The sequence below is a fragment of the Mixophyes fleayi genome, chromosome 8 (assembly GCF_038048845.1).
Source record: "Mixophyes fleayi isolate aMixFle1 chromosome 8, aMixFle1.hap1, whole genome shotgun sequence".
Taxonomy (NCBI): Eukaryota; Metazoa; Chordata; class Amphibia; order Anura; family Limnodynastidae; genus Mixophyes; species Mixophyes fleayi.
Genome location: NC_134409.1, coordinates 29,485,064 through 29,500,853, shown reverse-complemented (window position 1 = coordinate 29,500,853; position 15,790 = coordinate 29,485,064). Strand labels below are relative to the sequence as shown.

Sequence of the window (15,790 nt, the reverse complement as noted above, 5' to 3'; positions counted from 1 at the left end):
AATCAGATTATAGCTATCATTTATCTAGTACATTCTAGAAAACTATAGCTAGAATATGATTGATAGCTATGGGCAATACCTCCACTTTCAGTTTTTCAAATGGTTTGATACATCTACTCCATACACCCTTTCATATTTTTGAAGCAATCCCTAGTTTTAGCAAAATATACTTTCACGACATGACTCCTCTATATGATGGATAGCAATGGAGCTTAAAAAATTCCTGTTCTCTACAAAAGCTCAGACATGTTTTTTATATATATATATATATATATATATATATATATATATATATATATATATAGTCAACTATATTTGTTATTCTCCTTCAGCCTCCGATCTGACTGTGGGCAAGATTTATGCTGCTATGATGATCATGGACTATTATAAGCAGAGTAAAGCCAAGAAACAGAGGCAACAGCTGGAAGAACAGGTGAGGAACTATCACATTATGTCCTGCCCTGCAGATACCCCACAATACTTCTGCATGATGGTACAGCTGAATTATACTCACACAACCACACACACAAACATACACACACAATATCATCGTCATTTGCTCCTCATTTCCAGGGCGGTGCTAGGGTTTGGAATGTTGTCCCTATTTTTCAATATTGATTTAATTGTACAATAATAATCTTTCTTTGTCTCTCAGATACAATTTCTTTACTTCCATTCTTATTTTGTAAACATCATTATTTAATATTTATTGCAGAATAATATTTAAAATGCATAAAATATGTTATAATCAAATTCGGGAAACATGAAATCATGGGAATTGTAGTTCTCCAAGCTCCACTCTTTGGTCCAATTATAGGCCAAGGAAAGACTTTATGATTGTTGGGGCTAAATTGTCAGTATAGTAGAGACAGTATAAAGGCCAAAATGGGGCTCATAATGTGTTGTGCGCTCATCTGTTTGCTTAGCGTAAAATGCGCAAATTTGTACTGCACAACCATACAAAAAGTCGCAATGTGGGAGGTTTTTAGCAAAATTCAGGTTTTGTGGAATATTTGTGGATGTCAACCATAATTAAATCCTGAATGCTCAAGTATACAGTTTTTGACCACAGGAGTAAACTTAGCGAGGAGATTTTATCATGTAGCCCCTCCCCGTTCGGTTTTAATATGCAAATGAGGGCTCAAAACCAATCAAATCTTTATCACACATTTTTAGAATGTGAAATCTGTATTAAGCTCTGTACTAAGTCTTGGGGGTAAATGTATCAAGCTGTCAGTTTGAAAAAGTGGAGATGTTGCCTATAGCAACCAATCAGATTCTAGTTATCGTTTATTTAGTGCATTCTACAAACTGACAGCTAGAATCTGATTGGTTGCTTTAGACAACATCACCACTTTTCAAACCCACAGCTTGATAAATTTGCCCATTGGTGTCTTACAGTAGGTTTGTGTAATCTGTATAATTATTACTCTGCACAGAAAAATGCACCAATGTTCCAGAGAATGGAAGCCTCATCTTTGCCTGAGGAAATATTATCCAACGCCAAAGCCTTACCCTACCTCCAGCAGGATACTCTGTCGGGCCTGTGAGTTACATAACAATGCCTTTATCAATAACGGATGAAGCTAAAACGGCTGACTTTAAACTGTACTGAGTTATGTGTTTTTTCAGGGGTGGCTTCCCGTCACTCAGCCCCTTGTCTCCGGAGGAGATATTTCAACCGCCGTGTCTGGACAGAGATGATGAAGACTTTGAAGAGCAGCTGTCTCTGGTAAACATATCTCTTAGAGCAGCTGTAACAGCCCATTCACTCCGCAGTGTGATTGTGTGTATGAGGGATCTATGCAAGGAAATGATGCATTTCGGGAGCCTGCGTGCTTGTAAAGACTGGGTGCTGCCACTGGGTTAATGAATCAAACTGACCGTGCGCATGTATTAAATATATTTGTGTACACAAGGTAAATGAGGCTCCATACTTAAATTAATTAACATTTACTATCTGTGTGCGCAAAGTTTATTAAAATAACATGGTGGAAATAACACTGATATCTTGTAGTACCTTACAAGATGTATTGAGATGTATGGAGTACCCTAATACATACTACTGACAGAAGCGACATGTATCCTAGGTGTACCAATATCTTTCTCCTCCATGACACAAAGACATCTGTGTCTATCTATATTGAGCATTGTATAGGTAGGCAGTGAAAACATAACCCAATGAAAAAACAATATATTCATGAGTATATACACACAAAGGGCTAGATTTACTAAGCTGCGGTGAAAAAGTAGGGATGTTGCCTATAGCAACCAATCAGATTCTAGCTGTCATTGTGTAGAAGGTACTAAATAAATGAAATCTAGAATCTGATTCGTTGCTATAGGCAACATCCCCACTTTTTCAAACACGCAGCTTAGTAAATCTAGCCCAAAGTATGTATATTACCAATATAGGGGCTCATTTTGAGTAGGATGCAAGGTCTATTTTGAAGTGTATAATTCAAATTAGCAAACTGTGCAAGTGCCCAAAAAATGTGTGTTCCTGTGCCCATATTACGCTTGTGATCTACATAGAGGTGGGCACAGCCTTAGATCCTTGTTTTATTTAAGTTTTTTTATGTGGCACTACAGGTCCTGTAGACCCTGGATTCCAGGCACGCTGGCGCATGTCAGTAATGCCACATAAATTATTTCCAACGTTCATAGGACCCGAGTGTTGGGAAGAGCTCTAGCCCAGGGCTGTTTTCTTTCCAGGGGGTACCCTCATTGTGTTTGCCTGCTCAATTCCCCTAGGGAACAGGCTGGGACTGTGTGACATTCTAACAGGGTAACCACACGCTGCGGATTTCCCCAGCTAGTGCTATTTGGGGCTTTTGCACTGGGATCCCACTCTATTCGTCCCCACTAAATTGCCTAGCTGAGGACGTTTCCCCCCCCCCCCCCCCCAATTTATTTATTTAAAAATCGTTTACTTTAAAAAATATAGCTCATCATTGTCAAGTTGATAACGGTGTCAGGAGTATGCCATGGCATGAGAAAGCGCATAAAGCGATTGACGCATTTAAACGTATCTTCATGCCTACGCATTTACATGTATATTTTGCACTACACGTAAACTTTAAATGAGCCTCATAATGTACACCCTACTCAGAAACTCCAAAGTAATTTATAGAAAACTTATAATTTACACTTTTTTTTTTTTTTTAATCTGAATCCCAATTATCCTGAAGCATAAAATTATTAGTTTAGAAAGATATATTTGCAGCACACCGGGGGGTAAATGTATCATACCCTGGTTTTTTCAAGTCGTCGGAAATCGGCGAGTTTCCAGCTAAAATTTAAAGCGGAGCTGGCTTGTAAAGGCAAACTTGCCTTTACAAGCCAGCGCCGCTTTAAATTTTAGCTGTAAACTCGGCGATTTCCCGTGACTTGAAAACACCGGACCATGATACATTTACCCCCGGATCTTGAAATTGAAAAAGCTTCTTAAAAATAAAAGGGTATGGGTATATTCGGATGTGTGTAGAGCATGCTGTCTATTTGTGAACTGTTTTATTAGGTTGTGTTTTTTTCGCTTGTATGGATGAGATCAGGGCTGTGGAAGTGGAAATGTATTTCATTGAAATGACCCCAGATATGCTGTAATGAAGTATCATGGTGACTGTTTAGCCTGATACACTCATTCAGCAATCTGCAGCATGTGGATGTGTATGTCACTAGTATGTTATCACCTGGTACATAGTTGTCATCCTGTCTGCAACAAGAATGGGAGGATACAAAGTCTCTCAATGTGAAACATGTTGTCAGCTCGTTGATTCTGCCTGGTCACTGCAGTGTACAGCTTTGTCCACACCCTAGGATAGCAGCGCTAAAGTGTGTCCCTGTTGCAGTGTCTTTGCACTGTGTGTGTCTTCCAGTCTTAAGCATTGTGTACAGTGCCTCCATGCACACACAGAACTGTCCTAACAGTCAGTAGGTACAACGTTGCACCTCCCATCTCATTCCTTGCTAACAAGAATACAGTCTCTTATTGTAATAAGACAATCAAACAAGTTTTAGAATTCATCTAAGCATATTCGCTATTGCTGTCCATGAACAATCGGAGTGAATAAGTTCAAAATACTACAGATGACGGGCCTGATTCATTAAGGAACTTAGGCAAGAAATTTCTTACTTAAGTCTCCTGGACAAAACCATGTTAATGCAAAGGGTGAAAATACTGAAAACAAGTTAAATACTGGCTGTTTTTTCATGTAGCGCAAATACTTGATAGCTTATTTGTACACTGAAATTTAAGGTGGATATTTGTGTGCTACATGCTAAAAAACAGACTGAATTTAATTCATACTTGCCTACTTTTGACTGGCTCCCTCTGGGAGATCACTGAAGAGGGGTGTTGGGGGATCGCAGAAGGGGGCAGGGCTTCGCGAAGCGCATCATTTTGGCCCCACTCCCAGTGATGTAATGTCTGTTTTGGCTCTTTTTACACTGGTAAAAACACCCAAAGCAGGCATTCCGTCACTGGGGGCGAAGCCAAAATGCCGCGATTAACGAAGCCCCAGTCCCTTCGCCCATACACAACTCCATGCCGGCTCTGATGCTGGAGAAATGCCAACTCTCCAGAGGTTCCGGGAGACCTACCCGGAATTCGAGAGTCTCCCAGACATTCCGGGAGAGTTGGCATGTATGATTTAACTTATGTGCACAATATAAAACTAATTTTAACCCCTTGTATTTTAACGTGGTTTTGTCCAAGAGACTTAAATAAGAAATTTCTTGCCTAGTTTCCTTAATCAGGCCCGGCATCATGCGAACATTTTCTTAATGAAATACTTCAGGGCCCTCTTCACATTGTTTAGTTTTTTTTACCAGTCACTCAACCTTAAATACAAGTTAACTTATATAAAATAGCTACTTATAACATTTATACACATTTATATGTATAAATTGCCACATTTTGACAGAATTTAAGATGTTTGACATTGTATTTAGTAGCCACATATATGATATTGCTCTCTGTTACCAGACATTTTTTTAAAAAATCTAATTATAATATGCTGGCTGCAATGTCCCTTATGTCGTTACTGACAGGAATTTTGTTGTGTTTAGGAAAATATCTCCCCCTAGTGTCTCAATCTTATATGAAATATCTGCAGCTTTGGTAAGCTCTTAATGCCACAAGCACAATGCACATGAGCTACGTACCCGGAGGCAAACAGAGGATTCTGCCTGACTGCTCTGATATTACACAGCGGCTGGGCAGCATCCTCTACCAGCCTCAGACACATGTACTTAGCGTGTTCAGCCACAAGCAGCCTGCTCCTGCTTGTAGTAACGAGGGCCCATCTATCAAAGTGACCTGTAGCTCACATATATTTACATATGTACATATATGTGTGAATTTTAATAGTAGCACTTTTATAAAAGACAACTTGTGTTTTAGTTTTAGTGGTTCTTTAAGACCCTTTTCCCCCAATCTACTCCAAAATCAGTCCCCACCCAGAACTGACCTTATCTATCACTTAAGTCCAGTTTGAGCTTAGGAATTGCAGACCCATCACTAGGTCCAGTTACTGTAGGGGTGGAAATAAAATATTCTATTTAGGGCATAATGATCTTGTGATAACTTCAAGAGCTAATTCAAGCCTTTTGCGCTTTACTTTATACGTACCAATGAGATTCTTGCAGGTGGCCTATGCTGGAAGACACTGTCTTCAGTGGTCCTCAGTGTCTTATGTCATGTTCTTGTCAGATATGATTGCCATTTTTGGCCTTTGAGACACATTGGGGTATATTTACTAAACTTCGGTTTTGAAAAAGTGGAGATATTGCCTATAGCACCCAATCAAATTCTAGCTGTCATTTTGTAGAATGTACTAAATAAATGATAGCTAGAATCTGATTGGTTGCTAAAGGCAACATCTCCACTTTTTCAAACCAGCAGTTTAGTAATTATACCCCATTGTCTCTTTAAACTTGTTATTTTAATGCCTGGTTCCATAATGGAGAACTAATGATTCCCTCTCATACAAGTTGCAGAAAGAGATCCCTAACTCCTGTTATCCAGGGCCTATAGCTGATTCTTCTCTAGGCATAACAGCCTGGAGAATTGTCAATGCAAAAGCTGCTCAGTGGATGTTTGTCAATGCAGCTCATTGGACAAACTGAGAGCCTGCAGATCTGCAGATTCAGTATTTGAGGAGCTGGCTCGGGTTAGTTCTGCTCCTCCCCTCCCCCCACCCTGAAGGATCGGATCCAGCAGTAGTTCGGCTGCTTTTGGCAATGTGTGAGGTACATTAGTAAAAAATTATCATTTTTATGGAGTTCACCTTTAAAAACTGCTGTCCCATGTCTTTTCTTCCTTACATTTACTCTTCCTAAAATGACAAATGAAAAGAAAAAAAGCCTCAAATATTTCAGCACTGCCCAGGGCAGAGCTACACGTTTTATATCACACCAGAAATAGTTACATTTTAATATTTAATAGGATACTATTACAAATGGTAATGCAAAACTACAAATGCAATAAATCCAGCACATTTTCTTAATTTCTGTTCTCAATTACGTGCATTAGACGTCCTCCCGCAATTAGATCATGAGAGTGGACAATTGTTCTGAGCTCGATCTGCCTCACTGCAGTGGACAATTAGAATTCCTAAATGACAGACGTTTATAAATTGTACCTGCTCCTTGAATCCTCTTGGTGCACACAGTAGCAATGTGCCGCAGGCTACTTTAGCTAGTGACGTGTATAGCCGAATATCTGGACCCTGGAGTGGGTGGCTGTCTGCCACAAGGGAAATCGTTGTGCTGCCTGGTGACAGAGCAATATGTGATATGGAAAAGCTGGTCCCACGAGCTGGCTGTATCTTTGTTTCCAGGAGCCAGAGGTTAGAGAGTTTAGCAGGGAGCAGCTCCCTAATCGAGGCAGCTACATCCCAGTGGAGATGCTGGAACGTCCAGCGTCTGTGAGAGCTTCTTCCATGCCACGTCTGGCAGAGCACCCCCAGGTAAATACAGCAATACGACAAAGCCCCTGTGTTTTTAACTATTGCAGTCCCCGGGGCCTGATTCATCAAGGCATGCGCACTGAGCGCAATGTGCGTTTGTTTTAAAACGTACGTAAATTAGGTATATGGAGCGGATGTGAAGATACGTCTGGTGATGTGTACTGGTGTAGGTCTGCTCTGCTCTGCTACACAATAACACTGCAGGATACGTCCAAAACATACCTGGAATATAAAGTCACGAAAGAACATACAGAAAAAAAAACTATTCAATTAATGTCACTTAATAATATGGGCATTAATGTTAAAACATTAAAAAAAAAGTGTTGGTTTTTTTTCCATGAAATACATTTATCAGGATATTAATGTCTACTGTAAATAAAATACAGTTTTACAGTTGCTCCTGATTGCAAACACATGTAATAGCATGCATACACTGCCGTCATAACTAGTTATCGGCACTTAGAAGGGACCTGTAGTGGGAGCAAGAGATATGGCTTAGAAACAAGTACTTTTGAGATGCCCAGAGCAGGGATCGGATGCTACTTTGTGCGCCCGAGATTGGCACGCCCTTATTGTAGATTGACTATGGGCAAATGCCCCTTCCCCGTCCCGTTCCCTCCCTGAAATCGAAGGCTGTAGTAAATGTCCTTTGCACTTTAAAATGAATGGAACGTTGCTGCATTCTGTGGTGTATGCATGCGCGGAGTGATTTTGCGTATTGTATGTGAAAAAACGCTGTTTGCGTTCCTTGATGAATCAGGCCCCTCAAGCACAACTGTGTTCTATACTAGTTACACAATCATGACCCAACACCTAGAACTCTTGGAATACTTATGGCTTCTGGTTTTCTTAAACCTACACCTAAGCTTTGCACCACTTGCTTCTACAGACCCTCCAATGAGACACATGATCTGTTGCTTTCCCTGTTTGTCTATCTGCTCTTTTGTTAGTTTTATCAACTATCATTTCATTTGTTTTCCAGGGGATTGTTTTACTTGTTTCTGTCGTTTTGTATTTCTATTTGTTTCCTTGGTAATTTCATTAGTTTTCTGTATTTTCCTGGGCTAATTTTGTCATTTTTGACCAGTTTAATTAATTTCTATATATTTTTTTTAATTAAAGGGGAACTGCACTCAGACAAATAATAAGTACATTACTATATGTATAGTCTTTTGTTTGACCTTCCCCAATAATGGGAGGAACCTGATAAGATATGATTTTAAAATGTAATAGTTCCCTTTTAATTACTTATTTAGTAGTTATTTCTGGAAATAATTTTATTCATAGTTTAATTTATATTTTATGAGCAGACAGATAGTGTAACTCTTTATGTCATCCCCTTACAAGAACACAATATATTGTCAGTGCAAATAAGAGTTAAGGCAACAGAAAATGATGTACCCAGACTTACAGGGGTTCTTAACCTTGTTTGTCAGGAACCAAATTATGTCTGCAAATCACTTTTGCGGGACAATAGTTCTGTTCTTTATTAATAATGTACATCTTCTTTTTTATTTTCATGTTTACAATAAATACATTATTGTTAGTATGTCAGCTGCTGGTCCACAATAGATTTGTTAAAAAAAAAAGGAACACTATTGATTGATGCCCACATTTTCTGTCCTAACCCATTGGTTAAGAACCTCTGCTGTACGACAACAAAGGGCCTGATTCATTAAGAAAAGTAAAGCAAAGAAATGAGTAACTTTGAACTTTGGCAAAACCATGTTGCAATGCAAGGGGAGCAAATGAGTTTATTATTTTGCACATAAGGGAAATACTGGCTGCTTTTTCATCTAGCACACAAATACTCGATAACTTTATTTTTACACTGACATTAAAAGTTGATCTAGGACATGCCCTATACCAATTATAATTTGTCCTCACATTTTAAATTTACCTCCCCCTCCAATACAACATGGTTTTGCCAAGGATCAAAGCTACTCATTTTTTTTGCTTTCCTTAATGAGTCATAGAATTGTGGCCTGTGTTACCGCTATAAGTCCTAATATAAGTGGAAAATTATTTCTGTGCAGATATTTTCTTCTTTTGTGGCTCCTTTTGGCTCTGCAGGTTCTGTCAGATATCAGCTCTATGCGACGCTCTTTCTCCACAACAGCAGACAAACGCGCGCGGACCTCCTGGCTAGATGACTTCTCTATAGACAGAAGCGGTGTAGACAGTGGGTACCAGCAGCAACGTCGCAGCTATCATGCCTCATTAAGACTATCCACTAACCGGCTAAATACAGATACAGGTTGGTAAGGAAGATATGCCATGAAAAACAGCTGCTTAATAAAGAAGCCTAGTAATACATTTTGTTATGTTTTCCCTTTGTATATGTCTAATATAAAAATTAAGGGTAGACTCTACACAAATATTCTTCTTGTAGGATTTTATCCAATTTCTATTATGGTGCTAGTTAGTCATCATCATCATCGCCATTTATTTATATAGCGTCACTGATTCCGCAGCGCTGTACAGAGAACTCATTCACATCAGTCGCTACCCCATTGGAGCTTACAGTCTAAATTCCCTAACATACAGAGAGATGGAGAGACTAGGGTCAATTTTAATAGCAGCCAATTAACCTACCAGTATGTTTTGGAGTGTGGGAGGAAACCGGAGCACCCAGAGGAAACCCACGCAAACACAGGGAGAACATACAAACTCCACACAGATAAGGCCATGGTCGGGAATTGAACTCATGACCCCAGTGCTGTGAGGCAGAAGTGCTAACCATTTATCCACCGTGCCATCTTATAGATCTCACCATTCAATACAGTTTTGATTGTTGCTGTTCTCTTCTTCATAATCCTTGTCTGGTCTCAGAGTGCTCCTGTCAATCTTATAGAGCTGTAGTAATCCTCTCACAATGCAATAGCTTGGTGGCATGGCCTGATAGCAAGGTATAGTAACGTATATGATCTTTGTCCAATGACCAGGATATGTTATTTTGGGAATCATGTATTGGTCATTTTTAACCAGACTGACACATCTATTATATGGGGCACAAGCATAGCAGTTTAACAATGTTTAGATGATATGGAAGGACGTAGCACAAGGCAAAGCCGTTGCACAGTGTCCATTCTATCTTGTCTTGCAGGCCATCGCTTAGACACTCACCGATCAGGTGGAAGAGAACGTGGTCGTTCTAAGGAGAGGAAGCACCTTTTATCACCTGATCCCTCACGATGCAACTCAGAAGAGAGGAGCCCACAGGCTGCATGTGAGGATCGGGATCACCAGCTGTCACCTGGGCACACCCATAGCAGTGTGCAGGTAAGGGACAACAATATCAAAACATCTGGTGAAGGAAAAACATCCAGCACACGAGTGAGAGATGCAGTTCATACAGAGACATACATGGTTGCTGAGAAGTAACTTTATGAGCCTACAGTTATAAATGATATTCAGTGGGAGTGATATACTGAGCAAAATAAAAATGTAAGTGCATAAATAGCCTATAAACTAATACACTAAATCCAATGGCTCGTGATAATGGTTCATCAACTGTTTCTTTGAAGTTCATTGGTTTTATGAGTTTCAGGTTCTGCCTAGAAGCAGATTAGGAATCTTATGTAAGGGTAAATACAGAACAAAACAAGGAGAGCTATTACATGGAGAGTATGCAATAAACCAAGACATGCCATTCAAAAAAATGAGTGTTGTATATTAGAATTGCTTTGAGGTAGCTTCACAATATATGTATTTGTCACCCACATAGATCCTTGACTCATTGAATGAAAGCTGCATTCCTTCTGACACAAGCACTCCAAGACGTGGGCGACGTCAACTTCCTTCTGTGCCTCCAACCCCAAGACCTCTTCTCTCTTTTTCTTCTTTAATCCGCCGACAGAAACACAGTTCACCTCCCCTAAATGGCAATGACAATCCTCCGCCTCTTCCTAGTGAACCAGGCCTGAGCGAGTCTTCCTGTTCCCTCCAGGGGCGTCACAGCTCTCAGTCAACTCCCCAGCACTATATCTCAGAGCCCTATTTGGCCCTACATGAGGAGATTCAAAGCTCAGACTGCCCAACCGAGGACACACTCACCTTTGAGGTTGCCGTGGCTACCAGTCTAGGCCGTTCGAACACCATCGGTTCTGCTCCAGCCATGCGCCATGGGTGGCAGATGCCCAATGGCCACTATCGTCGCAGAAGGAAGGGTGGAATACCACCTGTGATAGCTTCCCGTGAATTGAGTGACACAGAAGAAGATGATCGATGTTAAAGGAAGGTGGGGCATGCATGCTGTACCACAGCAGATAATATTTATAATGGCCCCTCCATCACATCACTGAGCTTCTTCCAGAAGAGCCCCACAGCACTCACTGCCGTTCCCCTAACCAAGACCGCAAGTCCAGGCAACGCCTTGAGGGGTTGAAGCCTGTATTTCAATATCTTGTGCCAAAAACAGAAGTGAAGTTTCTGTAAAGAAGACACATGCAAGTGTTTAAAAGGGGATGCATGGAGACGTCAAACCCTAGAACATAACTGTGGAAATGGGGTAGTCTGTAATATGTTAGTTGGCTGTGGGGATCACTGCCTGACAACATGAGTTCATCATTGATACCTTTGGTATTGCAGGACTCATGCTTTGGAATATTGGTGATTGATTATCTTCCAGAGCGATCGACCTTTCAGCAAGGTAGCCAATGTTAAAATGGCTTTCAGAAATGGCAATGAAAATGTGTCTGGCTGGCATTCTCGGACAGTTATCAAGTCGTGGTTTATTAATGGATACACCAGTTGACTGAAGGATTACTTGTACAGTTGTGTGATATTTATATAGCAATGATATGCAAAGATGTAGCTGGTTGCTTGGTCAGAATTGATGGCTTCATGTTAAGTGCTATCCCCTGAGCCCTTAAGTCCTTGTCAGTGTACAGGGAGACGATGATCTATATTTTTATTTTCATCCCAGAAAATATCAAAATCCTCTACTTGTGAACTGCTGATCAATGTTTTTATTACACTGAGTGTATTATTATAGATGGCACATAGGGGTCAGGTGGACATAGGTGAAAGGTAACATATGTAGAGGGTCATGCGATACTTGTGTTAGATGTTTTAGGCCTAGTCCGCTCCTAGACTGATGAGCATGCTTCACTTTGCATGAACTTCCCAAGCCCATGGGCATTGAAAGGTCCCCTTGAAATGAAGTGATTATATAGTATGCTAAATATACATTTCAATTAGTCACACAGCAGCTGCTTCTTCCTTTTTCCCAGATAGCTGTCACTTAGATTATCACATATCAACATTTTAACCCTTGGTTTGTACTTTTAAAAAAACAAGCTTATTGATCTGTATACATGGGAACTTACATATTAAGTCCATATTCAGTGTTGCTAGTATACATCTCTCTCCTTGTGTTGTCACTGCTGTGTTTAAAAGAACACAACAAAGAAATAAACACAACATTCATGGATACAGATCTAAAAACAAGGTAAAGGCTCCAAAACGCTGATATAAACCTTTATATCGTATTATGTCTGAGAGTCTTAGGTATCTTTTGAATATCATTTCCTTTGACACTTTGCATTACAGCACATTCCTTATGGTCCTCTGCAGATACACGCATCATGGCACTGTACCAGGGGCAGGGTGGCCAGGGGGGCATCTGCCCTCCAGGCCGGTCCCATAGTGGACTACCATGGGCTAGGTCAATGGGTAGCCTGCATTTTTTTCCTTTAAAATGTTCCTAATAGGCTGTTGAGTCGAATCTTGCCCCCGGGCTAAAATTTGCCACCCCTTCCCTGCACTGTACCCTCAAATATGACATGACTTCTGTACATTATCTTAATGTAATTGTACCACATTTTATTTACCCCTTTCAGTAAATATCAACATACTCAGTTGTAGAGAATAAACACTGGTGCTGAAAATGGTATTTAATATAGATCACAAGAGGTGGTAAGGTGGCGTTGGTTATACATATAGTTCAGCGCACTTGTTTGAACAAAAATCCTGGGAATAATATTTAATACCTGGGAATATCAATGACAGCTGTCAACTACGATGTTACTGTGCAGCTGGTCAATACTACTGTGACCGTTCTCAAATTCTCAGTAAGTTTCACAGGCCCCTGACAAAGCTTGTACACCATGCTGATTCTGTCCCCTGCACGTTCCAGTTTTAGTTTCCCATAATATTTAATACTTTTCTTCCAATATGAATTGTCAGGAAATTCCGTTGTTAGCAGTTTTCATATATACAGTCAACAAGCTGTAATTTCGCATATGGGTCCAAGTTTCTGATTGTAAATTTGAGAAAATGTAGGCCACACCCCTGATCTAACTAAAACACGCCCATTTTAGCAAAGTCACACCCCTAAGTGGGTAAGACTCATCCTTGTTTATGCTGAGAATTGGGACTTTTAGTATGTATGATTAAGTTGTTTTTATGCTCAAAGCTTTCACTGGAGTATTTATTTCTGTGTAAGAACGCTAAGAATCCTGCCTTTCCATGTGACAGACTGGGAAACAGAAGAACTGCAATATTGTATGGTTTACAGCATCATTTAGTGTCCTTAACTTAATCTGTTAACAATCGGAGTCTAAGCGACTCTTGGATCATGAAAAGTGTTGGTCAGTATTACATACTGGGAAAACCCTTAACAGCATACAACAGATCTTGGGTGTGACATACTATAGTGTAATTTTTAAAACAGGTTAAATATTTTAGAAATGTTAATAAAATATGAAGGAGAAATTATCCTTTTTTTAACATGGGCCATGCTATAATATACTATAAGTCTTGTATTATGTTTTTTCTGGGACAGAGCTTATATGTGTTAGAACCTATACAAATCCATTCTTCTATAACACTGTTATTCTTCATGTACATGTAGCTGTGTACTAGGATTTCTAGAGACACATAACTGCCCAATGGTTATGACCAGTTTTAGGTAATGTGAGAAACTTTATGCCTGTTATTCAGTTGTATTAAATTAATATTTAAATACACTAGAGACAGCCATTATTTTGAGAGTTGACAATATTCATAAGAATGCAGCGTATCAATTTTCTGAGAACCAGCGACATTGAGGCACTGGCCGCTGTGATTTCCTTGGTCGTCAGTGGACTAATAGATTGGGCAGCATTCTAAATAGTATTGGCTCAGCCCATAAAATAGTTGACACTTGGTGGATGTAGTATACACAGTCCCTGATATCTCATTCACCTTCACCCCATCACCATAGTCACATGTTTTCCCCATATTCACGCTTTATAACACCGTAATGCTTTAGTAATAAAACAGTACCAGTAACACAAATTTCCTGTAACCCATAGTAACCAGACAGTGGTTCTTGTAAGTCTGCCATACATGAGAGTAACCTCACTTCTCAATGGGTTAAGCGCACCATGACATCAAGCAATGGTTTCCCCATAATCTATTGAACACATGGTTACTCACAGACATATCTAACCGAACTAACAATGGGTTAAATCAGTGGATCCCAAACTTTTTCAGTTCAAGGCACCCTTAGGGTCTCCATAATTTTTTCAAGGCACCCTAAAACCAAAATAATTACCAAGTAGTCTCCCGCCTTGCTTACCACTAGACCTGGCCGAGGCACCCCTGTGAGATCGCCGAGGCACCGCAGGGAGCCTAGGAACACAGTTTGGGAACCACTGGGTTAGATTTACTATTAAATGCTTTGGAAATGTAACTTTTCTAATTTTTCAAATTTAGGTCAAAATAGACGAATGTTACAGCTGCCGTTCTGAGCAAAGTTATGTCTATGAATTGCCACCAAATGGCTCTATGTAAAAATGTAATTCTCACCAATCAGGAAATTGATCTATTTAGGGGTAAATGTATCATCCGCCTAAGTTTTGCCTTTAATAAAATTGCCGTTTTAAATCCCTCTGGCAAAATCTCTGAACAAAGACGATTTTTACTAAACTGACGGATGTTACATTTTCCCCTTTGTCCTAACTGTAGACTGTAAAATTCTGATAAACTATGTGAAATGAAGAAATGGTAATGGCTGCTGTACTATTTATGTGAAATATGTATTGTGTTTCCACTGGAATGATATTCTAAAACAGCAGTAATATCTGGTACCTCTGTGGTGGTTTCAAATGAGTACAAATTAAGTGGACAAAAATGAAACCAGAGTCAGCAGTTCACCAAAACCCATACCCACGACTACAACTATATACCTACCGAGGGACAGGCTTTGTACATGTAGTTCTTCTACAACAACGAACACTTTACAAGAGCTCTATGTACATGCAACACTTCTCTTTGTGCAAAGCAAGGAAGGAGGGATAATCCAACCAGAGCTCGTAGATGGAGATTGTATTATAAATAAAATAACTTGTTTTCGCCCAGAATTTAAAAAGAAAAAAAACAAACAAAAAAAAAACGTTGTGGGATTTTGATGGGGGAATTTTTTTGTGAAAGAGAAATAAAAATATATTAAAAACAAATTGTAAATAATTGTCAATATTTCTTGTCTAGAAATAAAACTTGATAAAGACAAAATGCATGTGTTGTTGTTAACTCTATATTATTTCAGGACTGTTTTTCATCTTGTGTACTTTTAAGTATAATTGCTCAAGAATGCTCTGAAGGCCAATAATTCTATGGCTTTTCCCACAGCCCTGAAATCCTTCATCATGTTATATATTGATTATAGAATACACAGCCAAATCTCCCAATGAAAAACGTTGCCAACACTGACTTTTAGCAAGCGATTAACTTGCCTGTAAAGATTTACTATGTAAATACATATATTTTGTGTAAGTTTCACTTTGATTAACATTTACCTACCACCTACACACAATGTCACTTCTTACTAGTAA

General features: G+C 39.5%; 1 protein-coding gene across 1 annotated transcript in view; it reads left to right on the top strand.

The window, feature by feature from the left end:
• The window catches only part of CACNA1E (calcium voltage-gated channel subunit alpha1 E), a 93,259-nt gene extending 77,789 nt beyond the window's left edge, over window positions 1-15,470 (top strand). The window contains exons 36-42 of the mRNA XM_075182273.1: window positions 333-433; window positions 1,440-1,546; window positions 1,633-1,732; window positions 6,843-6,971; window positions 9,045-9,228; window positions 10,078-10,253; window positions 10,699-15,470. Coding sequence (XP_075038374.1) covers window positions 333-433; window positions 1,440-1,546; window positions 1,633-1,732; window positions 6,843-6,971; window positions 9,045-9,228; window positions 10,078-10,253; window positions 10,699-11,205 — 1,304 coding nt within the window. The 3' untranslated portion in view covers window positions 11,206-15,470. The remainder of the gene's footprint in view (window positions 1-332; window positions 434-1,439; window positions 1,547-1,632; window positions 1,733-6,842; window positions 6,972-9,044; window positions 9,229-10,077; window positions 10,254-10,698) is intronic.
• Window positions 15,471-15,790: the final 320 nt, after the last annotated feature.